Genomic DNA, 25,176 nt, shown 5'->3' with positions numbered 1-25,176 from the left:
CCGCTGTTAACTCACCATTGATGTTACAGATCGCATCATGACGCCTCAGAATAGCCGAGCCGAGTTGATCCATAGCAGACTAGATAAACTATAGAGCAGTCTCCTACGATGGGGATTTTTGTCACAAAAGATCCTGGGAGATTTCCTCCCAACTCATACCCCGCACCACCTGGCACATAGCTTAATTCGAGGCTTGGCTGGCGCTATTTGGCCCAAGCTCCCTTCGCAGACAGTCTCAGGCTTCCCGTCTGCAACATGTCAATTTCTGTGGAGGACAGCTCTGACAGGAGCGAAGTGCTGCAAAGCTCGGAAGGGAGTAAAACTGATGCCCTCACCAAAGACGCCTCAGTAACAGTGGGAGAAAAGCAGCGAGCCTCCTCACCTGATGAAGCAGAAGGTGATGGTTCTGCTGGACCTCAGGATGAAGCTGAAACCGTCTACGTCAATGGCCACCCTGTGATTGAAAATGGTATGACTACTACCGTGCTCAATAAATGATTCTTGCTTTCAGTTGCTGATCCAGGGAGAATAGGAGATGATGTTTCGAAATTCCTGATCTCCGATCGAGATGACGGCGATCCTTCGTTCACGTTTCGCTCGATAGTTTTGGGCACAGCTTTCACAGCCCTTTCTAGTGTCATCACCATGATCTACATCTTCAAGCCGACCATGATGCAAGTTTCGGCAGTTTTCCTCCAGCGTAAGCTAATCGCAAGCAAATATCCGGTGGCCTCTCATCTAACTCTATCTAAGTGCTGGTCTACGTCTTTGGCGAAGCGTGGGCAAGGTTCACCCCTCGACCTGACCGATTCAAACAGGGATGGGTGCAGAAAATACTTCGATTCCTTAACTCTGGACAGCCATTTGGAATCAAAGAACACGTTGTCGCGTCACTGATCGCTTCGTCAGGTAACAATGGTCTTTCCGGAGTCGAGGTCTATGCTGTTGAGCGACTCTTTTACGACCGAAGCGTTTCCGCGTCTACTGCTGTGCTAGCTACTTTCTCCATCTCCCTTTGTGGGTTTGTTGTGGCGGGTGTATTGCGACCACTCATCGTATACCCTGCAGAAATGGTGTACTGGAGCACTTTGCCACAAGTGGTGTTGTTCCAAAATCTCCACTTCGATGTCCGCGCGAACCGAGGCCGACTTATCAAGTTCGGCTGGGCCCTTGCTCTTGCTGCCATTTGGGAGTTCTTCCCATCATATATCATTACTTGGTTCAGTGGACTTTCCATCGTTTGCCTGGCGTCAATGAATGCCCCGACCAAGACTAGAACTATTCTCTCCACAATTTTCGGGGGTGCGTCATCCAACCAGGGATTGGGTCTGCTCAATTTCTCTCTGGATTGGCAATATATTCAGAGCACGTATCTATCCTTGCCCTTCAAGCAACAGGTGAACACTTGGATTGCGTATGTGATCTGGTACCCTGTCATGCTAGGTCTCTACTACAGCAACGCCTGGAATGCCAAAACCTTTCCATTCATGTCGAGCTCTCTGTTCAAGAGTGATGGGACCAAGCTAACCACGACTACAATCTTGAACGACGAGGGATTGATTGATGACGCCAAGCTTGCCAAAATTGGGCTGCCCTACTTGACTTCCAGCACCGTCTGGGGATATTTCACGCAGAATCTTGCAATTGGAGCTTTGATTACTCATGTTATTATCTTCTTTGGCAAAGATATGGTACTGGCATGGAAGCAGGCGCGAAGCAAGACTCAACCTGATCTACACTATCGGGCAATGCTCAAATACAAAGAGGTTCCAATGTGGTGGTACTTAGTTCTGTTCGTTCTCTGCTTCATTGCGGGAATCATCGTGACTGCCCGCGGCGAGACAACCCTTCCTGTTTGGGGTTATATTATCGCTCTTCTCCTTGGAGCATTCATTGCACCATTCTCATGTATTCTGTACGGACTCTATGGGTCTGGAGTTGGAACGAATCAAATCTCAAAGATGGTTGCAGGAGCAGTTCATCCGGGTCGGCCCTTGGCCAATCTTTACTTTGCTAGCTGGTCTCACCAAGTCATCCTGCTTGCAGTCAATTTGGCAAACTGGTTGAAGGTTGGACAGTACACAAAGGTGCCGCATCGGGTCATGTTTGGCACTCAAATATACGCAACTCTTCTGGGAGCTGGCCTGAACTACGCTGTTATGACCACCATCGTGACAAACCAGCGCGATATTCTTCTTGATCCTGAAGGTAACAGTGTTTGGAGTGGCTCTTTCGTGCAAAGTCTCAATTCTCAAGCCATTACCTGGGCTCTGGCCAAGGATATGTACGGTGCTAAGAGCCGATACTTCATTGTTCCCCTTGGTATTGTCATCGGTCTAGCTCTTCCAATTATCCACTGGGGCGTGGGTAGGATCTTCCCGCGAATTCGCAGGTGGCCTATCAACACTCCAATCATTGCTTTATATTCGGGCTACACTTATTATGGAAACACCTCCTGGATTTGGTCGTCGATTGCAGTGGGAGTCCTTTCTCAATTCTGGCTTCGCCGCAGACTGCCCCGAATCTACAACAAGTACAACTACCTCATCGGAGCTGCTATGGATGGAGGCTCTCAGATTGTCATTTTCATTCTGTCGTTTGCGGTCTTCGGAGCCAGTGGAACAGAACACCCATTCCCGACGTGGTGGGGATCGCCTTCTGGTAACCCAGATCACTGCTTATAGGCGAAAGCAAAATTCAGATGGATGGATTGAGATAAGTGTGAATGTTTGGGATAGCAATGCAGAGCCAATATGTTCGCTATGACGCGCTGTTCCGACTCGGCATAAACGAAAAGTCACTGTAGGTCGATGGCTGTCATGCTGGGTGATGGGAGTAGTGTTTCATCTGGCTCCAAATTACGAGCTGATCATAGTTCAAGACTTGGGTAAAGACTTTATTGAGAAATCAAGACACAGAAATAGGTTTAGTGCAATCGAGTCTATGTTCTCATGGCGATTCAACAGACAAGTATGGTATATGCAATCCAACCGAACTATAGATTCGGCGTACTCATCACATTGCAGGTCTCAGTAGTCTCGCTACCGTAGTTGTAAAAGCCTTCCCCATTCTTGACACCTAAGCGCCCATTCTGAATCATGTTCTGGAGGTACGCTCTCGGCTCGGCAGGGATACCCGCCCGGGAGTCGGCGTAGTGATTTTCAATGTCCAACACCACGTCGAGGCCAACAACATCCATCTGTTCACATGGGCCCTTGGGTGTCTTCAGAACATCCTTGAAGATTGCGTCAATCTCGCGAGGTGTGCAAACCCCTTCGGAAAGTGCTAGTAGCGTCTCACGCTTGATAGCGGCCCAAATTCTGTAAATCGAAATCAGTAAGCCTTGAACAAAAACCGGAATAAGCCCGGGTCATCTCAAAATTTTTCGTATTACCTGTTATAAATGTAACCAATAGAGTCTTTCTTCACATGGAATGGTGAGAAGCCATGAGCTCTGCATTGCTCCAAGAGTAGGGAAATTGCGGCAGGATCAGTGTTTTGATGTCCCATGATTTCGATTGCTGATAATTTCAACATTAGTCCTATGATATCCTGTTTGAATGAACTGCAACCCAGATTGATTTACCTGATGTCTCTGGAGGCCAGTCTGCATGAAATTGACACGTTAGTAAACATATTTCTAGCAAGTCGAGAAAATAGCGGGTCTCGTACAGCAATGTGCGCTCAATATCCTGTTTTTGTGCTTCAGATCTAGCCCCTCGATAATCTCGGAGATTCCATAACTGCTAGAGTTGGAAGCAATAATCGTATGTGCTGGAGCCAAATTGTCAAGCTGAGTGATGACTTTCTGCTTCAATGCCCAATTTTCGGGCACACACTTTTTTGCAAATGATGTTAGATCACCTTCACGGCGCAGGAAAACTTGAAAGGAAGGTTAATACCTCGACTACCAGCCATGCGTCCTGAAGAATGGATTCCAGAGAGTCAGGTTGGGAAACTGTGACATCACCCCAATTTCTGTCATGATCGACTGCTGCATTGCGAAGCTGATGCACATAACTTAGACCATCTTGCAATTGCTGCTCCTGGAGATCGACAAGACAAACAGAGCCACCTCTTCCCGACCACTTCGCATTGTTAGCCGAATGTGGCTGTTGGCAGGATTCGAAATATCTACTCACCATGAATGCAAGTCGTCTCCCTTGAGTTCCAGCACCGATAATGACCACAGACCCGGAGGGCCTTTGAGTAATGTCAATCGTCATCTTTTCACGGTAGAGCTTCTGCCAATTGACAAGGAAGAAGTCGGGTATCAAGCTTGTTTCGTTTGTTGGCAAAGAGAATTTGAAATAAGGGAAATTGCACTCCTCGCGTATCTATAACATGCGGCTAAATGTAGAATTCTTCAACACAACCGACCGAATGAAATTGCCGGCAACGGAGACAGATATAACATGACGGGCCGGTGACTCGGATCCGGTTTTTCCAAAAGTAGCATTTCGATCTGCAACTAACGACACGCCCTTAACCAGCTTTTGTCCGGCTTTGAACCCCTATGGGATGCTTAAGTCTCCACGCCATCTCTGTGTCGGCTCTGAGCCGAGGGACACAAACGTCTCTTCCTTTATCCAGCGAAAGGACTGGTTATTGGTGGAGATTGTACCCACATCGGATCAGAAGCGATGCCAAGGACAAGGGGCGCGTCATGACTGGGGATCTTGCGCTACCCCGGATCGTTTTCTAACTAATACACTCAAGACTTCTAGAAATAATGGATGAATGATAATCGACCAAAATCCCCGAGCAATAGGTACCGCATTCAAGATAGAAGTGGTGAACCCATATATGTCGTCGATTTTTCCCAAGCGGTCGCCGGTCGCTAGACAGGAGAACTAGATCTTCTGATAACATACAAATTAGGCATTGCAGCAGTGTCGACTCCATCTACTATCTATGAGCGCGATGGGCAGGCCCTACCTACTGACTGGCCAGGGACTAGAAGTTAAAATGCTTCTTATGGCTCCGCGAAGATGAGTAGAGGAGATCTCGCTGGTGAAGAGGAACAGAACAACAAGGACCCTAGGACGTGGACAATTAATAGAGGATTGAAGAAATACAAGAAGACCCAGTTGGCCTTGAGACCTGCAAGGTCTCCGAGGAGAAGTCCAGAATCCTCGCGATCAGATAAAGTGCACTAACAAGGAATCTGTTCTAAATAAACTTCTGGCGCCCTAACAGTCAAGGCATGGCCGTGTGCGCCTATCACCATTGTAAGCTGCAATGCTTCCACCAATTTGCCGAGCGTTTTGTGACTGAATTTAAGGTAGCTTAGTTAATGATGAAACTGGATAATCAACATCTTGGATGCTGGTGGGCCAAGACAGTGGAATTGGATGGCAAAGCCAGCTCTTGAAGATATTTGCTGAGTTCTGTCCGGAAAATCATACTAACCATGACATGATACTTCAGGCCTGAAAGTTCAAGTGTTAGATGGCATTCTCCTAGGGAGATATTGGGCGTGGTGGAGATACTAGACTGGGTTGACCGTGGTAGGGGAGAAGATATATGTAACCTCATAAAGTCAGTCTTGGTTAGGCGCTCTTCTTAGAGGCTTCCCCAGATTTCCAATCCCCCAGATTCTTTTCTTGCATGGAACAAATGAACTGTGGCATCTAGAGATCCGAGCGGGGAAGCTCGAAACGTCTCTATCGACACGGTGTGCCCAATGCCCATTCGTCCAACAGCCCGTGGCTCAGTGCCACTCGGTTAGCCTGCGGGGATGAGACCCTGACCCAGCCAATGCTCATATTACAGGGATGATTCCTCCCCCACAGCTGTATTCGACTTGCACTTTATCAAGCCATATTCATAATGCACACTGATCGGGTTCATCGACGCAAACAGTTTTCCAGCTGCGATGCATGTCGCAAGTCTCGCGTTGCCTGCGACGCTTTGCGAAGACGCTCTGCGACCGGAGAGTCGAGTGTCGCCACTTGTAGCCGCTGTGCGGCTCGGAACCGACACTGCAGCTTTGAGGTGCGGATAGTTGCTTTCACTGCGGTTGACTGCATATTTTAGGAGAGAAGCTGACCCAATATTTGTATAGTGGATGAAAAAGGTCGTTTCCAGAGCAGATGGGTCCAGTCCTTCATCAGATCGCTGGAATCCGCTTCTTTCCCCGCCGCCGTCGTATGGCAGGAGCCAGGAGGACGGATTCAATCTGTCTCCACATTTCAACGACCCTGGGGTAGATTCGCCTCGAACTGGGTAAGACTGTTCCCGCCATATTTTGCTTGTTTGTGATATTTATCGATTCTTGTTCATATTTCTAGTGTGGATGAGAGTCCAGTACCCGGCGACCATGGGACCCCTACACCCTCCGCCCGCTCCTCACTGATCAGTCTGGAAGTCTCGGACTGGCTTCGGTCAATGTATGAGGATGTATTTGAGCAGGTCTTTGGGTCTTGGCTGGGCAACTACAGCTGTCCATTCTCGTGAGTGACAAGCAGATCCTGAGACCGCGTAACATTTGTGTCGCCCGGGTACTAACCCAGGTCAGGTTCGGGGAGAACGGTCACTTAGAAGGCGGCGCAAGCGATCATCCAGGATTATCTCTATCAGTCAGCATTTCATCGCTGTGTAGACAATTCGACCAGTTGATGAAGGACCTGGAAAAGCAAGGGCCGACGGGTGCGAGGTCACACCCTCCAACACAAGCCGAATTGGTAAAGGAATGGCAGATCGAGACCACGCTGAACCAAGCAATTCAGACCTTTTCAGCCCGATGGCTTCCCTTGACATTTCACTCGACTGATCAAAAATTGGCGCAAACACCATTGATTCAGTCCCTCTGGAGGGAACTGAGACAAAACCTTCTCAAGTCCATGAATCGACCCTGTTATCGGTCTATGCTGAGCTTATACCTTTTTGCTATGGTCCCCGTACCGGTCGGAATACCCGAAGAAGAGGAGGAAAGTGGTGTACCGGCTCAAATATGCGTTCAAGCTGCTTTACAACAAGTGCAGTATCTTCGTGCGCGGCAAAGAAGTCTGGAATTCAATGGTTCGAAGGTCTCTCTTCTATCAGATCAAGCGACACCTATATCCACCCCGGAGCAGATTCGATCCGAGTTTATGCACATTGAAAGTATGATATACTGGGCTGCCATGACGTTTGATACTTCGTCGGCCTTGACTTTTAATACTAAGTCTGTCCTTTCCTCCGGCCTTTTGGGCTGGGAAGCGGAGTCCTCGTGGAGGATGGTCCAGACCTGCACGAACATATTCCATGAACAGTCTGAGAGATGGCGTACTCATGGAGTATTGGTCAATGAAGAAACAGCAAACCAAATCATTGGTGCAGCTCATTGCTGGAAGCTCCGTGTGTGGAAAATGGGCACAATTCTGAAGGAGGCGCTTCGCGAAGGTCATGGCGAAGACGCCGTATACCACGCACATACCTCCGCCGCAGAGGCAATCAGACAATTTAATGTCACTTATCGCCCCTTGCTGGCGGCGTGCGAGAGGCGACTTCAATTTTTGTCGCAGCATACAAAGCTTCGCTGGTGTGAGTTTATTCTCAGAAATCCAATCTGACCATGTAAACTGATGATACTAATTTGCAAAAACAGACGAGCTGATGGTGCATCACCACTTGAGCATCCTCATTATGATTGATGCCATTGAGATTGCTTCAAGAGAAGACATACTCGAGAAGATGAGTGTCACAAAGTCAGACGCACAGGGCAGTCTCCTCAACTGCCTCCAGTTCGGTCTCAGTAATCACTTCACGATTCCCACACGACAAGGCCAGGCCAGCAGTGCTGGCTCGTTCCCACTAGTGGCCATCGATCCTTATCCCCATCACCTTCTTGCTGGTGTCCAGCTATTGTGGAAAGGGATTGAACGAGACTTTGATGATGGTCAGATGGATCAGATGACGTGCGAGAATCTGCAGTCAATTCTTCTTCAAACGCTTGAACTTCTCCCACAGACGTCTAAGTCGGTTCGGAAAGGTACTGAGCAGGCTCAGCTGGCGTTCCTACGACGAGGACGATGAAGTTCATAGTCGAATAATAATTTAATTCTATAAGACCACTACTACTATCATCTTCAATGCCCGTCTAAGTCGAACCTGTATTTGTGTCGCAAAGAAAAAGACCCACCTGTTTCCAAAGAAAAAAGGAAACAAAACCGGAGCGGCCCATGACACCACAACCGAGGATGAACAGAACACATCCGTCGACAAATGAGTCTATGCGTTCCATTTGCAGTCAAACTTCCCTCATGATTAATCTCCACCACACTTGAAGATACGGTATATCCGCTTATGCTGCTCCAGTGCCACCAAGGTCGCAATGGTCTGGGGACCCAATCGCACAAAGCTAGGTGCCCAACCACGGAACACCCACCGATAACCCTCAGAGCGAGTCAAATCAGTCACAATCCTCAAAACCGACACTCGTTTGGAAGCACTCATCAGCTGCGTACGAATCACATCCATAGGACTAGAAATCGAAGTTGCAACGAGACTGGCCAATAACGAAGCAGAGATGTGAATGACCGGACTCTCTGCACTGACACTCGTCCATTTTCGCAGCAATGTCTTGAACGTATCATAAGATGCCAACTGACTTGCAGTCATGATTCCGCAGCGGAAGCAGTTTGGCCATAGCCCCTGGGTAAAAGATCTCCAACCTTCGTGGCGCTTCATTTGGACCCAGGCATCCAACACATGCTTGTAGTTCCGGCGATGTTGAATAGGTAAAGACCTGTCGTTTTGCATCCTGATATTGGCAATATCTGACGGTGTGCCGAATAGAGCTCCTACGAATCCCGACGCCGCTGCCATCATGGTTAGCATTGGTGTAGTGACAGGCTTCTCTGATTTCTTTGCTGAATATTTGAGCTCTTCGTATAGGGCGATACGAGAGGCTCCATATGTCACTGCGAGAATGTAAGGTTATTGTTTGAAGTCTAGATTTCTTAGTACTCACAAGATCTCATCAATCCAGCAGAAAGCTTAAATCGGTGTTAGTTTAGATGTATGCAAGTTCTAAATGTCACCACAGTAGATACTCACGCCGTGATAGAGACCTCTAACACCCTCATTCTGGATAATTTGTACTCCCGTTCGAACTGAGCCTTGTTTCGCACCGTCTGCGACAGTTTGCATGCGGACCTTAACTGCAGCAATTTTGCGTTAAATTGTCGTCTTCCTGAGATCTTGCCGAGTCAACACTTACTCAGATCAAACGGATGCGACACCATTACCGCCATGCAAGATGCCGAGCCACCGAACCATCTTGGGTAGCTGATTTCTGCTTGCTTTGAATTGGCTGGAGTGATGCGAGGCGCGGACAATGGAACTATCTTTGTTTCGGCCATGTGGTGCTGAATTATCTTGACGAATTCTGTTCGTAGAAAGGGAGCTCCTCTACTTATAACTCGGCAATTGCCGAGTGCTACTCTTATATCCGACTGCCGACCTTTAGCTGGCTGGTGATTACCCCAACTTTTGAGCTTCGGCGTGGGCTTTAAGAGCCCGAGGTGCTATTCTGCAGGTTTCGGGATAATCCTCAAGCGAGTTAATTGTCACCGTGATTCTTCGCTACCTTGGAACGGTTTACGTTATCAAGGACAATCTTCTTGCAAATGTTAGTCCTTATTTGGTCGATAAACAGAAACTAGGGAAGTTGCTCTATAGCTATCTAATCATATGAATCAATGGCCCTCCTGGTTGATCGTCCTCGCGGGGTCGCCAAGACGGCTATATGGTTACTTAACAAGCTTGGTTTAGTCCACAATATTCTCTCAGTCACTTGTCGCCTGAACTCATGTTCGATTTATTAGGCTGTTAGGGAGGATGCAAGATTTCGTTTTACACTTGAATACATCATCTATTTCTAGCCAAGTTTGAAATCAATCCCGACCGAATAGCATCGAAGATGTGCGCTGAAGGCCGATGAGGCCGATGCTGCTCCCCTAACTGAAGCTTGTCCAATTATCACAAAGCCAGAGTTGAACAGGATGGCTCTTTGCATCGCTATCATAGGAACATTTGGGTTTTGAGTTTAACAATATCCTCTAGAATATGCACGAATGCTTAGAGCAAGCCGCGAATTTTGGAAACTCCCGTCTGATGACCGAAGCCATTCCAACGATAGCGCATGCATGGAACAGCGATCCCACTTACAAAACAGCCTTGAAGAACGCAATGATCCCACTTCGAAGGAGAAATTTGTCCCAAGGGAGAATCATTTATGCATGAATAGAAATCGTGGCAGCCGCAAGGTGAAGAACGGAAAAATTTGACAGGACGCGCGCCAGCCAATCAGCATTTTTCCGACGGGTATTTACAGCGGAGAGATCCGCCGTTTACCTTGCTGTGTTGCTGTGTTGTCTCCTCGGCCTCAAGTCGGCTCGCGTCCAAAATGCAACCTACTGCCTAGGACCCAGAGGTCTATCGGATAAATGGCTAAGATTCGTAATGGGGGTAATGGGGGCAGCCTCATGGTTGCATTATTTGAATACATCGCACAATTCCCCGCGCTCTCCACGAAGCTTTCTACCACTCTTGTATAGTTTTCGCACAGACAAGTTCTCAGGATGAGTGTTGCCCAAGCCTCAACACCTTTATCGCATCTACTCCCTCCGCTCATTCTGGGTGGCGCTGGATTCAGTCACCAAATATACCGGAACCCCAACTCGGCACAGGCTCTGGAAGTTCTCAAGCGTGCTTTTCAATTAGGACTACGCGCCATCGACACCTCTGCGTATTATCATCCTTCGGAAATACTTCTTGGTGAAGCGTTGTCACATCCCGATATTGTGAGCCAGTACTCTCGCGACCAGTATCTGTTGATGACCAAAGTTGGTCGAATTACGGCGACACAGTTCGACTATTCTCCAACATGGGTTCGACAGTCAGTTTTGCGTTCACTCCAACGATTACACACGCGCTATTTAGATGTTGTGTTTTGCCATGACGTCGAGTTCGTCCCGGAAGAAGAGGTGATGGGGGCCATCGGGGTCTTACTCGAGATGGTACGCGAGGGCCATATCAGATACGTCGGTATCTCGGGGTACCGAATAGACATCCTCGCCCGAATTGCTCGCCGCGTTCAAATTCAATATTCTCGACCCCTTGATATTATCCAGAATTGGGCCCAGATGACTCTGCAGAATGACCGTCTTGCCCAAGAAGGCTTGGATGCCTTCCGGGAAGCTGGTGTTTCTTGTGTCTGTAACTCAAGTCCACTGGCTATTGGTCTTCTTCGCGCAAACAGCGTGCCAGTGGGAGATCTGGGGGACTGGCATCCGGCGCCTCCGGGTCTACGAAGTGCCGCTAAAGAAGCGGCCGACTATGTCGCAGAACAGGGAGAGTCTATGGCAGCGCTAGCGCTCCGGTATTCTATTCGCCGGGGCCAGTCTCTCTCAACTCCCGAGTTTCGTATTACAACCATCATGGGGATAACTTCCATATCTGAGCTGGAAGACAATATTGCAGCTGCTCGGCAGGTTCTACTCGTATCGACTGAGCCTCGCTGGCTTTGGGCAGACACTGGTTCGTCTACGGAGGTCAGCGTACGCAGAGCCAAGGAGGACGACCGACTCCGTGCCGCTGTTCACAACATTTTGGGGCCATGGTACGGTTACTGCTTCCCAAGCCCGGGTGATGACTGGGACGTGGCCACGAAACAGCCAGCTGCTGCTAGACTATGAGGCTAAATGCCATGAATCATGACGCCGATCACCCACAATAATACATGACTACCTGGACTCGTCCATCATTGCAAAGGCGCTAGTGGCAGAATTGGTTCAACGGATTTCTCCGAATTGCCTCAACTATCTGACTGGAGGTAACCTCAGTCTTCTCCGGCGCTTGCAAGGGATAGCTGTAAGTACATCTCCAATCAGTGGTAAATCAGCGTCCATGATTTCTTCCAGACGACAATATAATCAGTTGTAAAATGCTCGCAGGTCCAATTTAGGCAAAAAAGGTCGTAGATCTCTTAGTAAAGCCTGCAAGGGCAGGGTCGTAGTCTCGGATTAAAACGGTCATTGGCTGAGACGATCGGGGATTTAGCCTGTTGGTCGTGAGAATCCACCATATCTCCCCGCATTTTTGGTCTCCGCACTCGCGGCCCATTTTCAATCACTCCTGATTATCTGCAATGACAAGCCTCAACATGGCCCACCGGAGCCAAACTAGGGTCCTACGAGCTTGCGACTCGTGCACATACTCCAAACAAAGATGCGATGGGCAGCGACCATGGTAAGTGGACCAAGAGGGGGGATGTTTAGGCTTGTGCTAATTAGCCACGTCACATAAAGCCGTCGTTGCGCAGGTACAGAACAGATCTTTGGTCCATGTTCAAATTTGACCCACTGACCGATATTCTCAGAGCGCAAAGAAGAATGTCATTACACCAAGGCTGTCCGAAAGCGTGGTCGCCGTCCAAGGACAGATCCCGGTCGGAACCTGCAACGAGAGGACCAGGACTTTGGGAACAGTTCGCCTCAGAATCAGTCAAGGAGTCCTGGAGATACCGTGATTTCGAGTAATACTTCAAATCAGGATGCACCTTCGGTTATTTCTTCTTTGGAGAACAGATCGTACGGGCTCGATGCAAATGCAAATGCAAATGACACGGGGCATAACACAAGCCCTTCTAGTGCAGAGAAATTTGCGACCAACAATCCGCCATTCTCTGCGCAGAAAGATTCATTAAATACGCTTTTCCAGACTCCACTGAGCAATGTACGACTTGAAACAAGTCAAACAGCAATGTCCCCGAGTCGTGTAAGCCAAAACTCTTCTGGTTCTTGACTAGCATTCTGAGAATTCGAGCCGGCTAATCTTCGTTCAAAGATGTCACTCGATCATCGCGGTTCATTGGCAGGTCTTCATCAGAATCTCTTTGATGAAGTCCCCGGGTCAATGACGGACCAAATTTCAATGAAACCACCTTACCGCTGCCTCGATTCGATCCTCCCGCACTTGAATGGACTCCTGTCAGCAGAGGAGGCTTCAGAGATGCTCGAAATTTACTTCAATGAGAAGCACAATTCCATGTTCAAGTCAACCTCTCCCTACCTGCTTGCCCATGTCCTACACCCATCATCGGTCCTTCACCCTACTGATCCTCGGCCAACATCATCGGCTCTTCTCGCTGTGATTCTATTTTGTGTTGCGCAGACGGCCGACATGAAGATATTTGACACACCAGGAGCCCGAGAGCGCATGAGCGTGGATCTCTATCGTCTTTCATTAGACCTGCTTCAACCTGAAGATCCAGATAATTACTTTCGCACATCGGGTAAGCATTTTATGCACAGAAACAACGCAAAAGCACCTGCTGACTCGCAACAGACGGTTGGCAATTCCACCCCCATCCCAGCGGTGGCACACCAAGTAATTCACATTCAGCCCCAGATCGACAAGCGAGCGGCAAGGCTTTACTACCACGACAGCTAGGCTCCACCGATACGATTCTGGCCGTCACGATCCTGACGATAGTAATATCGGGTGGTCACTATAAAGCCGACTCGCTTAAATGGCGCGACAAGTTAATTCGGCTAGTGCGGGCTAGTGGACTCAGCATGGAGGACCAAGACATTGATCTCGGCCCTGTTTTCTATGGTCTATACAATGGTGATGCTACTTTCCGAAGATGGCTGGTCGCAAAGGAAGAGCGCAGGCGTCTGTTTTGGCTGGTCTACTGCCTAGACCGACATTTGGCTCTGTCTTTCAATATGCGAATAAGTATTGCTGAAGGCACTTTTTGCGTGCGAACGCCCCTGCCGGAGAAGCTTTGGCAATCACTTGATACGGCAGATCTGAACTGTATCCCGGCCTGTTCGTTGGGGCCTCCTACTCAAATATCGGGCTCTGGATTCTTTGAATATTTTCTGCCTTTGGCGAGAGTACTGGGCCATATCATCGATTTGCATCATGTTCGGGCCCATCCCACACTTGGACAGTTCATTCCCCATGAAGCTGTGCACCGTATAGAGACAATGATAGCACAGCGAGAGCAAGAGCTCGTTGACTTGGATGGTCAAGCGGAATCATATCTCGCCAATGACGGCGCCCTTCATTCTTTCTCTGGACAATCCAATGGAGGGCCCTCCCAGGGCGTGGACCAATTCGGTTCTCCCACGACAGGGACATCAAAGGATCCAAAGCTCCAACTTGTAAAGATCTACAGTACCTACCTACTGCATGTCTTCTACATATTGTTACATGGAAAATGGGACCCCATCTCAATGATCGAAGACAGAGACGACTGGATCACCTCCGAAAGCTTCTTAACCTGTGCCTCGCACGCCTTGAGTGCATCCGGGGTTGTTTCGCAAATTCTGACCATCGACCCGGAAATGACATTCATGCCTTACTTATTCGGAATTTACCTTCTCCAGGGCAGTTTCATCCTCCTTCTATTTGTGGATCGAATGCCAGAGCTTGGTCCAAATCGATCGGTGGAAGAGGTGTGCGAAACAATTATCAGAGCTCACGAGGTTAGCGTTGTTACTCTCGATACTACTTTCCAAGTAAGTTGATTTCTTGATCGCGGGTGGTTTGAGTCAAAGCTTATCATTTTCTGTAGAAAAACTTCCGCAAGGTATTCAGGTCGATGTTGTATGATGCCCAGCAGGCTGGGCCGCATTCTTGGGATGAGCATAAGGCTCGACGAAGAGAGTTGCTTTCTCTTTATCGCTGGACACCCTTGGCTCAGGGTTTGACCTATTGAAAAGAAAAATAATTTAATTGCCCAAGTAATACACCCCTGCAGATAATTTTGAAGCCTTTCACATAACGCCATGAAAATCGAAATGTACAATCAATCTCGCGTAAACAGTTCAGCCTTGAAAGATCATAAACGCGACCTCGCTCATCATAAACTCAAATAAAGAAGTCATATATACAATCAAGCACGCGCATGATAAGGGTATCTCAGTTTCGTTATTCCGTCAATCTCACTCAACGTGACTCAGGTAATTCGTGAACGAAGTTCTTCGACTGAGGATACCCTTCCGGTCTCTCAATTGTTGCAGGTAATTCCGCCGTGTACGATTTCCCTCGATAAGCCGATGGATCTAGGTTGAGACGTAAGCCAATGGCATTTCCGATCTCGGATTTCCCGCAACTATACATACCTATATTTTGCTGCGGATGATGGAAATCGGCAGGCAACTCTGCAGCGAAGCTCTTGCCTTCACCATACTGTGGCGGTGCAAGAGGGTGCTTTGATTGCGACGCCCCCGGCACAGAGCCCTGTCGCGAAGACACCGTCGGCGAACGAGGCAATTGGTAAGAATTGAGCGAGATTGTATCAGACTGTCTCCGGGATGCCAACGAGTCCGACCGGGCCATACTCGATAGATCGGCGGGATTAATCGTCTTAAGTCTCCCATCCTCCATAATCGCCTGCAAAACACCCGCATCAAGTAGCTCAGCCTTTTTAATCAGACGATCCACCAGCACCTTCGAAGCGGCCTTGAGCTGACTCTTGACGAAGGAGATCAACGTGATATTGCAGTTGATTTCGATATCTTCTTGGAGATACAGTCCGTTCTCGGGGGCTGCATCGTGGCGGAATTCATTGAATTTACGTTGTTCATCGGGTTGGTTGCCTGCAATGCGCCATTTGCTTTTAATATCGATTCCTAGCGGAACGAACGTATGCGTCTCCAGTCCCCATTCGGTATCGTGGAAACAGCCCTTGAAGCTGACCTTGCCTGATCCCATCTTGCCTAGACCCGGCAGATACTGGACGCGCTCGATGATCTCATACCACGTGGAGTAGTATTCATCTGCGGCGGCATCTCGTGGGGCCCTGATAGCGTGATATGAGAGCACGAGCGGGTTAAGCGTGATGATTTCGCCGTGGCTATGGAGAATGTCCAGGGCCAGTTGGCGGGGCACATTTGAGGGGATGGGTGTGATGTTGGTATAAGTTTCTTTCTTGCGCATCATCTTCGGGGATTTAAGTTAGGGTCAATCGGGGAATAAAAACAAGGATAGGTTGCAGTAGTGTGCAAAAAAGAGAGGAGGGGTGAGCGTCCGAGTGGATATCAAGATGGGATGATCAGGAAATAAGGACGATCATATCGGGAGTCGGGACTTTCAGTATTTCAGCTCTGCTTACGGGCGGGATGCTGACGCTATGACCAGAAAAAAGTATAATTGACCCCAGCAAGTTCCTAAAATAAAGTGAATTTGGAATTCACCGCTAAGTTCACCGCCTATCATTCGAGTGGCTGTGCACTGCCTGCTTTCATTATTCCCCAGAATATCAAAAGAGAGTTTGCACGTGGAGAGCAGTGCCGCATACACAGCCTTATACCGTTTTCTTTTTGGAAGCCTGGCGCTTGCTTACTATAAATATGCTCATGTCCTCACCACAATAAACTCAAGGTTGCTCGAGTTATCGAGCACCTAGACTCAAATCCAAAGGAATGGACTAGCCCCCTCACGTCAGCCTTGACTTGAAGGTCAAGATACTTCCTGGTGTTGTATAGTGGGGGGTTTAGGCGATGCTTAGACTTCAGGCGCCAAACCCAGCATCATCCTAGCCAATTTATGCAAAGGATGAATATTAATAAGATCAATCGTAATCCCCATCAGCATCAGTGGAACACAAATTGAGCAGTTGAAACCAGGATAGATTAAGTGCATCATCAGCACGATCCACGTGGCTCGGCTGCTTCAAGAGCCCTAAGCGTAGATAGCAAAAAGAAAAACCAAAGAGCTCGCTTTGATACCAGAATATTCACCCAATCAAGTATTAGCACCCCATCCCATGGTGAACCTCCAATCCTGTCCCACTTCGCTAATGCCGCGGGCCAATCCCACGACATTGTCGACAAAGCCACCTTCACCTCTGGCGACACGTCCCCGCCGCTCAAGCTCTGCCTCAGATTCCCGAGGGCGGAAGTTAATCAACTGCTCCGTGCTCATTCCCATCATCCGCTCAGCATCCAACCTCGTAACGAGATTATTGTCGCCAGACCGGCGCGTCCATGCAGCCTGCTTGACAGCTGGAGCCCACCATTCAGCCAGGGCTGACTCGTTGCGATGCTGCGCGTAGCACTTGACCAAGCTAGAGTCGGCTTGCGGGTCCAGCGAGGCGTTCCAACGCGCGAAGGCGATTTCGTATCGCTTTTCCATCAACCAGATAACTGGCCAGGTGATGATCCAGAGCTGAAGGAGGACCACAATCCACCAGATATACTTGTTGGTGCGTGCCCGGTTGATCCAGTGTGGGGAGTAGACGGTGACAGAGCTGTGGGCCTGTGTGAAATGCTGCTTGATGGTGCCACGATAGTTGAGCTCGCGGATGTGAGAGTCAAGGATATTCCGCATGGCCTGGTGATCGAAGCCCCTCAGCTCTCGGTAGATAGTGAAACTAGGAGTTTCCAGAAGTGTTAGTCAAGAATTGTAGAAATCCGAATTGGAGGATTCGGATGAGAGAGGAAGCCATACGATTTCACATGCGCTGGGTCGAGACAGAACCGCTCACACCAGAGCTTGAGGTTACCGCGGGCGCTCAGAACGGCCTCGCTTTCCTCCTCCTCTTCCTCCTCACCATCAAAATCAATGCCAGCCTCAGTATCCGGACCGAGAAGGGCAGCATCGCTATCCACGGCATGATCAAGAACCCGACGCGCCTTTGGAGCCTTGTACGCGCGCGACCGCAGAATCCCACCCCGGAACGCAGAAACTCCGTCTTCATCCCGGATCACATCGACTTCCATCCAATTTATATGCATGGGGCCGCCCTCCCATCCCGTCAGCATGGTCTCTGCAAGATCCAGGCGGAACTCAAAGTCGGTCACAGTGTTGCTCTTCTTCTGCTTGCCATCGTTGGAGGACTCGGAATGGGTGCCTTGGATGAGCAGCATGGGCCGCACAGGCAGATTCAACTGCCTGCGGATAACTTCGAAGAGCTCATCCTTATTGCTGGAGAGGTTCGGCGCGAGAGTCACGACACGCTTGTCGTAGGAGTGGATGCCCTTGGTGCCGGGGATCGCATAGGCTGCGTCGACGATGCGGAGGGGCCGGAATGTACCGGTCGGACGGGAAGAGGATGCGGCGATAGCACTGGAAGCAGGAACAGGATCAAGATCGGGCTCATCGGTGTAAGGAGGGGGCAGCTCGTCATCGTCGGCGATGGAATGCAGCGAGTGCGACGAGGCGGCGTCCGCGAGATCGTCGCGGTGGAGGCGGCCCATAGTTAATCCACGACGTAAATGGTAAAACGCAAACAAATACTCCAGGGACTCTTTGTAAGTAGATGGATATCAACTTTTCGGGTCTTCGAATGGGTAAAGGGGTTCCTGTGACGGAGTGAGATTTAGGAGAAGATAATTCTGGGGGCAGTGCCACAGTTGAGGCTCTAGGCTGACCCTCGTATCTCGTTTCGTATCCATCAGGCTAGATCAACTGTGGACCCTCGACTAGTAGACTAAGGGACTAGTCTGCCCAGCATCGGTTACAATTACCGGATGGTGCCATCGAAATAGACGGGACTAGTATAGAATATAACTGTCATCCAATATGCCATTGGTAGCAGGTAGATGTTGAATTGAGAATTGTATGGGATACGCGAAGCTGGACTAGACAAACGAGTTATGTCCGACAAGTTGGATACTTCTTTCTACAGACGCAATTAGCTTCAAATATTGAGTACAGTATGATCCATATAAGGACAAGCAGGTTGCAATCATGTTTTCGATAACTATTTTACTCAATTGCACTTCCTTTCTAAATCAATTCCCCAGAGCTAGACTTTGGTCATCTCTACCCACCAAGACAGGAGGACCGGAGACCCCAAAAGGGCAAGAAGGCGATTTTTCGACGCTTCAAGTAGAAATCAACACCCTTCATGTTTGAATGCCTGGCAGTAAGCATATTCAGTGCAACAGTGAAACGTCTTTCGTTGGAAAATCCCAGGCTTCTCGTTTGTCTCTTCCACAAACGCTCTTCAGTCATCCTCCTCTCCTCCCCCTCGCCAAGTTTCTTATTTCACCACTCAACACCCTTGTTTTCTTCCTTTCCAACCTTCTGCGCTTTGCAACGTCCGTCTACCCCAACTTCCACCTCTCCACACTCCCTGACTCCCGAACCAACCTCTTAAAATGGGTCGATGGGGATACCGTACGTCCCCCAACTAGCCCCCTTCTCATATCTCGAGCATCACTAACCTAGCTTCCCTCATTTCCCCAGGCCTCTTTGAGGGCGATATGGACATCGACCTTGCGTTCGATCTAGTCTCAAGTCTTGGAGTCAACACCAAGAAATGGGAATACCGCCCCGCCCAAACCGTCAACCAAACTGACATGCTCGCCCCACAAGACGCCCTCGCCCGCTACAAGACCGCGGACTATGCCAAGCATCTAGCCGATGTGATCATTCCCTCTGTCCGTGCCAATTTCGACAAGAACAATCTTGGCGAGCGTCTCAAGGCCAAGTCTCGAACCAAAGAGGGTAAACTAAATTGGGACAACCTCACCTCCGGCGAGTACAAGACCATCATTTTTGGTGCGCTCCTCATGGGTGTTGGAGCCAAGATCAAGGAAAAGGATCTTCAGCATTTCCGGGACTTGGTCCCTCAGGTTGTCTGTATTCCTGGAACGACCTGGGCCCTTGAGGATACTGGTTTCCGCAGCCCGGGTCAGGCTCAGTTCCTTGCTGCTCTTGACGCATATGAGCCTGGCAAGCCGCGTAAATCTTTTACGGAATATCCTTACGATGCATTCGGAATATCAAACCCAAAGGTATGGAACCTTTGAAGTCTGGTGGATTATCACTTAATCCTTTTAGAGAATCAAGGTTTTATCTTCAATTTCATTGCTTCCTATCTGCCCTATTTGCCTAGTCTCGCTCCAGGGAGCCACCGTTCCAGTCCATAGTTCATATAGGCTCAGTCCAATGCATCTCCATCGCGGATTCTCTTGTACCAAATCCATCCATCGACCTTGTAAGCATCCCGCCATTTAATTCCCATCGACTCAGCCTCTCCATCAATTCCAATACGAAACTCCACCGCAGCAAATTTATGCATCGATAGGGTCGGTGCATCCATCAAATCCATGTACATGATCCACTTCTCCGCAGACGCATGGAGGAAGTCGCACTTGATTCAGAATTTGGTGTCAGTCTTCTTTGCCTGAATTTCGGTAGCGAATCTCGCAGTCGCCGACTCAATGGTCACGATCTTCAAGTATTTGTATCCGGGGTGATAATACAGCCCGGCGTACTTTGACAGCCGAAGAGTAGGCTGTATGGGCCTCTCAGGACTCGTAGAACGTTGAATGGATTCCGTTCAGACCATTGCGGACCTTATGCTCAATTTTCTTCGCAAAGTTTGTCCACCTGGAGTGAGAACTTGGCGTTAGCAAGTCTTCAGGCTGCATTCTAAGATTGTATATGCGTACTTTTTCGTCCAGTCGAATCTTTCCCTGGGAGAAACACCAAGTCTGTTGTTAACCAAATGCCACGTTAGTATCTCAGCGACCGCATTGGTCGTCCAGGCCGTGTTCCCCATAATGGCGATCCCAAAGTCCAGTTCGGGGGAAAAGATGATCAATGCTCCAAAAGCATCCGTGCCTCCGCGCTTGGTCCAAAAGCGATGTCCTCGATAAGAAGAAGTGTTCCATGCTTGAGCACACATAATCGGCGTATCATAAGGGGTCGGATCTTCCTCTTGGATCACAATCCGTGGACGGCGAAGATTCCAGTGCGCTTCTGGGGTCAGTGGCTTCTCCTAAGGCAGAACAGGAAGGGAGAAGCAGAGGCCTCTTACAGGCTGACAGAACTGGACAAACAGGGAATCAGCCAGCCATCACGAGGGAATCTCCATCATAAACTCTCTATGTTTACCGGAATTATTAGGACTCTAACAAGATTATCCAAGGGTAGGTAAAGTTAACTAAACTCTTTTCTTCTTTTTTTCGCCTTTTCCTTTAACTCCGCAATGTTAAAAGGCCGGAGTCGTGGTGGGTGGCTTTGCATGCGGGAACAAGCTAACATTCATTTGGAAAGTGGGTATGGTTCGCAAATGACAAGAAACGAGAATCGAACACAAATTAAAACTCATGATGTTCACTAACAGCTTTCGAGCTCGTGGATGGAAATAAAAACTAGTGGCTTTGATTGCCCAAAAGCTCATCTCACGTTCTGGATGCCTTGATGGATTAGAAAGAAGCAGGTTATAGATCTGAGATACAGCACTAGCTCTCCTCTGGCTTCATTTGATCGGCTACGACTTTCTATAGGCAAAAGTCTTTTCAGATATGAAATTGAGGAGACTTTTGCCTCCTGTGATCTAAGTTGAGATAAGGACCCTGAGTGGGTAGGTAGTGGATGGCGAGAACCGTTGCAGACCAAGCTGTGGGTTCGAGCCAACACGCCAAATAATGAGAATCGCGATTAACAACGAAACCGCGTATTTTTTTTGGACTTCTCTTTTGCCAATTTTGAGATCGCATCATCAAGTCTTAGGTAAATTTGCGACCCTGTTTTCGGATTCATGATTCGCTTTTTGAATAATCCCTCGTGCTTTAGCCAACTCTCCCACTCGGCAAAGTTTCCCTTTGACTTTTTGGAAAAGCGGGCCGAAAGTATCTCAGACGGGCCGAGTGGGAACCGATCTTCGGGTGTGGCAGGGTACATATGGAGAACCCGTAGGGCGAAAGTCCATTTATTGCGGGTCTGAAATATTTGGCATGCATATTGCCACCGAGACCAGAGATTTGCAGCTCAATTTTTAGAGATAAGTGATGGGGGCAGGTCTGCCATAGGGCCACAGGGTGGTCTAGACAGTTCAGATTGGTCCAGTTCAGGGTGCACAAGCTTATCTGGATGGGTCGCGGTCGTGGTCGTGGGTCCAGCTCACCATTGACTTTATCTCCACTACGGGCACTTAGCAGTATCTGGCAGTACAATTCAATTTTTCATTCGTTACAGTGTGCAATGAACTTGTCGCGATTGTAATCAGGATCTATCCGTCATAAAAAGTGCCATAACCTCATTATCCAAACCAAAAACAACGCAGTCTAGTCTAAAATTGAATCAAAAACGCCAGTTGAGAATAGTTGCTAATGGTATTACAGGGCCACGGGGCCGCCAATCCTGTCCTTTGGACCAATTCCCCGTCGTCGGACGGCAATGAGCCCAATAATGAGACCAAGACCGGCAAGCCCGGTAGAGCACCAAAGTCCGGTAGAGTATTGCTGCGCGATGCCGTGCCCTTTTTCGATGTCGACTGCCTCTGTGGTGGCAGCAGAGATGGCCAACGCGACACCGGAGCCGATCTGGAATGCAGTGTTCAACTAAAGATGTGTCAGTTAACCAAGTTCAGCGATTCACAAGCAAAAATCGCTCACCATTCCACCACACAAACTTTTGACCTCGACTGGAACTGTCGTCAGAATTGTCGTGCTTGTCGTAACAAAAATAAGAGACACAGCAGAGATACTGATAAGTGACGTGGCAAGAACATTCACCCAACTGTTGAGGTTAGTTTCAAAAAGGAATGAAAGTCGGTTTGATGCACATACAAGTCGGTTGTTGAAGTCACAGTCAAAGCGCTCGGGATTGGGGCCACGACGGTGAGGATGAGTCCTGCTAAAAGCAAGTATTTTCCGTTCATGTACTCGAGAAGCTTTCCAGTACCAAGGGATACGATGAATCCAATAACACCCATCGGCAAGAATCGAAGCGCAGTATCTCCAGCGGATAGCTTATCCACTTGCTGGGCTGCCAGTACAATATAGTAAATGACGTTCTGATAACTTCCGTAGCAGGCTATGGTTTGTTAGTGAGATCCTCAATAAGTGTATAGAGACAACTTACTGAAGCCTGCGACCCAAAGACCAGCGAAGTTGCGAATCTTCCAGAGCGAAAGCGGCATCAACGGATTGCTGATGTATTTTTCCAGCAGGACGAACCCAACAAGCATGGCAACGGCAAGTATCAAAAGGACAATGATGAATGGCTGATCCCAACCATAGATACCTCCGCCAGAGAGAACAAACTGGAGCAAGATGAGTCCAGCTGTGGAAAGAACGGCCCCGAGGTAATCCATTCTAGCTCTCGCTTTGGTATTCACGCGATCGCGAGGCAGAACAATAAGACCTAACGTCCCCAAAGAGCCGGTGATGATGACAATGATGTAGAAGATATACCTCCATCCCAAAGACGACGTCAGGAAGCCACCAAAGATGAGGCCCGCACAAAAGCCTAAAGTACCAGAAGCGGCATAGATTGAGAGTGCCCGGGTACGGTCAACACCAGTGAAATAAGAACTGATGATCCCAATTGCGGATGGAACAGTCATTGCGGCGCCAATTCCCTGGATTCCACGGAAGACTGTGAGTTGAAAGAATGACTGTCCAAACCCAATGGCCAGTGTCCACACTGATAACCAGAATAAACCCAGACAAAGGATCCTCTTTCTGCCATAGCTACAGGAGGAAAGTCAGTTCTTGCTTCAGCATCATTGTCCGGGTTAGAAAACTCACCGATCCGACAAAGCTCCCGCCAACAAGAGGAAACCGCCAAATGTCAAGGTGTACGCAGAAATCATCCATTGCAAGTTGGAGCTAGTCACGTCGAATTCTTCTTGAATCGACGCCAGCGCCATGTTAGAACTCGTCATGAAAACGTTGTCAAGAAATTGGGAGCCTGAAGTCACCAGCAAGATCAAGGAGCCTCTCCAAGATGCCAGTCGGCCAAACTCCTCTGGAAGCTTCCCCAAAACTAAGGTTTGTTCACTCCCAGTAGGAGAAGCCACCGCAGTATTAGGAGTTTCTGGGAATGGTGTACTGGGACACGATGTTCCAGGAACAGAGAATACTGCGGGCTCAATAGTTTTGGGAAGAACATCCTTCGAAAAGTAGTCCTCGTCAGCCCGAGAGGCCTGTTGGCCACCGAATTGACGAAGCCAGCTGAAGATGGCCATTTCGAGTCTTGAATTCTTGTTCGATTGAAAGAAGTAACGATAGCATTTTAAACATTTATAGGATTCTTAGAAGGAATCTTAGGAAAAAAATCTGAACTATGGAGCAGGTCCAGTTTAAAAAGTGGGTGCGATTTTCTTCGGGTAGCGCCCACAGGTGGACCGGTTATCGCACGCAATGATCGAGACTTTTGAAGACACATGCAGTCACATATTTGAGGTTATCCTTGATTAAATTTGTCTTCTCTGGAGAATGTGCTGCATGAAAATGAGGTGGATTTAGGTATGGTAAGCAATATGCGCCTCGGGAGGGCAAAAACGCCGAAGTCCTACCACCAAGAGGCGAGGGGTATACCCATGAAAGATAAGCACCGTCTACTTAAACACGTGCGAGACGGCATTCTGATCTTCTCGGGATTCCTATTTGGGAATTTGAGACCCACGGTAGGGTCTCAGCGATTCTTAGTCGTAGATCCGAGCTCATCCCCGCAGAAAAATCTATTGAAAGGCTAGGAGTTCAATGTGAGTAGACCAATTTAGAATCTCTTATTCTGATCCACTACGGTATTACTTGGACTATCTCTATTCGATTGCATCGCAGTCCCAACTTTATATTGCGTTTTTATTCATCTATTGTTCTTCAAACGAAGCTCGGACATGTGTAGTGAGATTTTGGACGTCAGGACACATAAGTATCTTGGCTTTGGTGACCCAACTTGTGCATTGCTGTACTTGCTGAGAATCTTGTCTCGAGTTCTAGAAGGTACTGTTGAACACAGTTGAAATCCATCACTATCTACTGCTATACTGCTGTCGGTCCCAACTAAATCAAGGTGATGACGAGCTTTCTATCCCTGCGTGGCGTTCATCCACTGCGCTACCTTCCTCGAGCCCCAAGGATGTACTACCATATTCCCGGTACTAGTCTCCATGGCACTTTTGTAGAGTATGCCTCCCAGTATTTCCCATATTTCTTGGAGCATTTCGCCTCATCGCACAGACAGCGGTGGGTCAGTACAGCCGTCATAAGGATTGCATAGGATCACGGCAAGACATGGTTTAGACCACAGGTTGCGCACATGGCATACGACAGAAGCAGATCATCTAGATAATTGGGGTGTCGCGGAGATCCCCACCATCCTGATGATTTGGATATTTAAGTTACATCAAATCCTGTACACAAGGAGGCAGTGAGGTAACAAACCCGAGCATAGAAGAATTGCCTGGTGTATCTGCCCGCCCGCTGT

The 25,176-nt window shown here is 48.7% G+C and overlaps 10 protein-coding genes across 10 annotated transcripts; 5 read left to right on the top strand and 5 right to left on the bottom strand.

Moving 5' to 3' along the window:
* Positions 1 to 255: 255 nt before the first annotated feature.
* N7473_011912 (OPT family oligopeptide transporter) lies at positions 256 to 2,684 on the top strand (the record flags this gene model as incomplete). The annotated part of the gene is made up of 3 exons (XM_057157851.1): positions 256 to 469; positions 533 to 700; positions 754 to 2,684. The coding sequence occupies 3 exons, from the start codon at positions 256 to 258 to the stop codon at positions 2,682 to 2,684; spliced, it is 2,313 nt and encodes a 770-aa protein (XP_057003701.1).
* Positions 2,685 to 2,995: 311 nt separating this feature from the next.
* On the bottom strand, positions 2,996 to 4,226 carry N7473_011911 (3-hydroxyacyl-CoA dehydrogenase family protein; the record flags this gene model as incomplete). Its single annotated transcript, XM_057157850.1, has 6 exons — positions 2,996 to 3,320; positions 3,395 to 3,521; positions 3,587 to 3,607; positions 3,673 to 3,838; positions 3,903 to 4,088; positions 4,143 to 4,226. 6 exons carry the CDS (start codon positions 4,224 to 4,226, stop codon positions 2,996 to 2,998), a joined length of 909 nt encoding a protein of 302 aa, XP_057003700.1.
* Positions 4,227 to 5,832: 1,606 nt separating this feature from the next.
* On the top strand, positions 5,833 to 8,019 carry N7473_011910 (Zn(II)2Cys6 transcription factor domain-containing protein; the record flags this gene model as incomplete). The annotated part of the gene is made up of 5 exons (XM_057157849.1): positions 5,833 to 5,997; positions 6,068 to 6,228; positions 6,294 to 6,455; positions 6,521 to 7,527; positions 7,592 to 8,019. The coding sequence occupies 5 exons, from the start codon at positions 5,833 to 5,835 to the stop codon at positions 8,017 to 8,019; spliced, it is 1,923 nt and encodes a 640-aa protein (XP_057003699.1).
* A 231-nt stretch (positions 8,020 to 8,250) lies between these two features.
* On the bottom strand, positions 8,251 to 9,347 carry N7473_011909 (uncharacterized protein; the record flags this gene model as incomplete). Its single annotated transcript, XM_057157848.1, has 4 exons — positions 8,251 to 8,906; positions 8,957 to 8,981; positions 9,043 to 9,146; positions 9,206 to 9,347. 4 exons carry the CDS (start codon positions 9,345 to 9,347, stop codon positions 8,251 to 8,253), a joined length of 927 nt encoding a protein of 308 aa, XP_057003698.1.
* A 1,221-nt stretch (positions 9,348 to 10,568) lies between these two features.
* N7473_011908 (uncharacterized protein) lies at positions 10,569 to 11,684 on the top strand (the record flags this gene model as incomplete). Its single annotated transcript, XM_057157847.1, has 1 exon — positions 10,569 to 11,684. One exon carries the CDS (start codon positions 10,569 to 10,571, stop codon positions 11,682 to 11,684), a length of 1,116 nt encoding a protein of 371 aa, XP_057003697.1.
* A 467-nt stretch (positions 11,685 to 12,151) lies between these two features.
* Positions 12,152 to 14,716, top strand: N7473_011907 (uncharacterized protein; the record flags this gene model as incomplete). The annotated part of the gene is made up of 6 exons (XM_057157846.1): positions 12,152 to 12,237; positions 12,297 to 12,310; positions 12,368 to 12,723; positions 12,835 to 13,282; positions 13,336 to 14,516; positions 14,573 to 14,716. The coding sequence occupies 6 exons, from the start codon at positions 12,152 to 12,154 to the stop codon at positions 14,714 to 14,716; spliced, it is 2,229 nt and encodes a 742-aa protein (XP_057003696.1).
* Positions 14,717 to 14,946: 230 nt separating this feature from the next.
* N7473_011906 (uncharacterized protein) lies at positions 14,947 to 15,942 on the bottom strand (the record flags this gene model as incomplete). Its single annotated transcript, XM_057157845.1, has 2 exons — positions 14,947 to 15,062; positions 15,123 to 15,942. 2 exons carry the CDS (start codon positions 15,940 to 15,942, stop codon positions 14,947 to 14,949), a joined length of 936 nt encoding a protein of 311 aa, XP_057003695.1.
* An 804-nt stretch (positions 15,943 to 16,746) lies between these two features.
* On the bottom strand, positions 16,747 to 18,200 carry N7473_011905 (uncharacterized protein; the record flags this gene model as incomplete). Its single annotated transcript, XM_057157844.1, has 2 exons — positions 16,747 to 17,374; positions 17,452 to 18,200. The coding sequence occupies 2 exons, from the start codon at positions 18,198 to 18,200 to the stop codon at positions 16,747 to 16,749; spliced, it is 1,377 nt and encodes a 458-aa protein (XP_057003694.1).
* A 906-nt stretch (positions 18,201 to 19,106) lies between these two features.
* N7473_011904 (uncharacterized protein) lies at positions 19,107 to 19,760 on the top strand (the record flags this gene model as incomplete). The annotated part of the gene is made up of 2 exons (XM_057157843.1): positions 19,107 to 19,125; positions 19,195 to 19,760. The coding sequence occupies 2 exons, from the start codon at positions 19,107 to 19,109 to the stop codon at positions 19,758 to 19,760; spliced, it is 585 nt and encodes a 194-aa protein (XP_057003693.1).
* A 2,316-nt stretch (positions 19,761 to 22,076) lies between these two features.
* N7473_011903 (permease of the major facilitator superfamily) lies at positions 22,077 to 23,932 on the bottom strand (the record flags this gene model as incomplete). The annotated part of the gene is made up of 5 exons (XM_057157842.1): positions 22,077 to 22,301; positions 22,356 to 22,479; positions 22,530 to 22,776; positions 22,825 to 23,435; positions 23,493 to 23,932. 5 exons carry the CDS (start codon positions 23,930 to 23,932, stop codon positions 22,077 to 22,079), a joined length of 1,647 nt encoding a protein of 548 aa, XP_057003692.1.
* Positions 23,933 to 25,176: the final 1,244 nt, after the last annotated feature.

Source organism: Penicillium subrubescens (assembly GCF_028828155.1).
Source record: "Penicillium subrubescens strain IBT 31985 chromosome Unknown utg000010l_segment0_segment0, whole genome shotgun sequence".
NCBI classification, from domain to species: Eukaryota; Fungi; Ascomycota; class Eurotiomycetes; order Eurotiales; family Aspergillaceae; genus Penicillium; species Penicillium subrubescens.
This window is presented reverse-complemented; position numbering and strand designations above follow the sequence as displayed.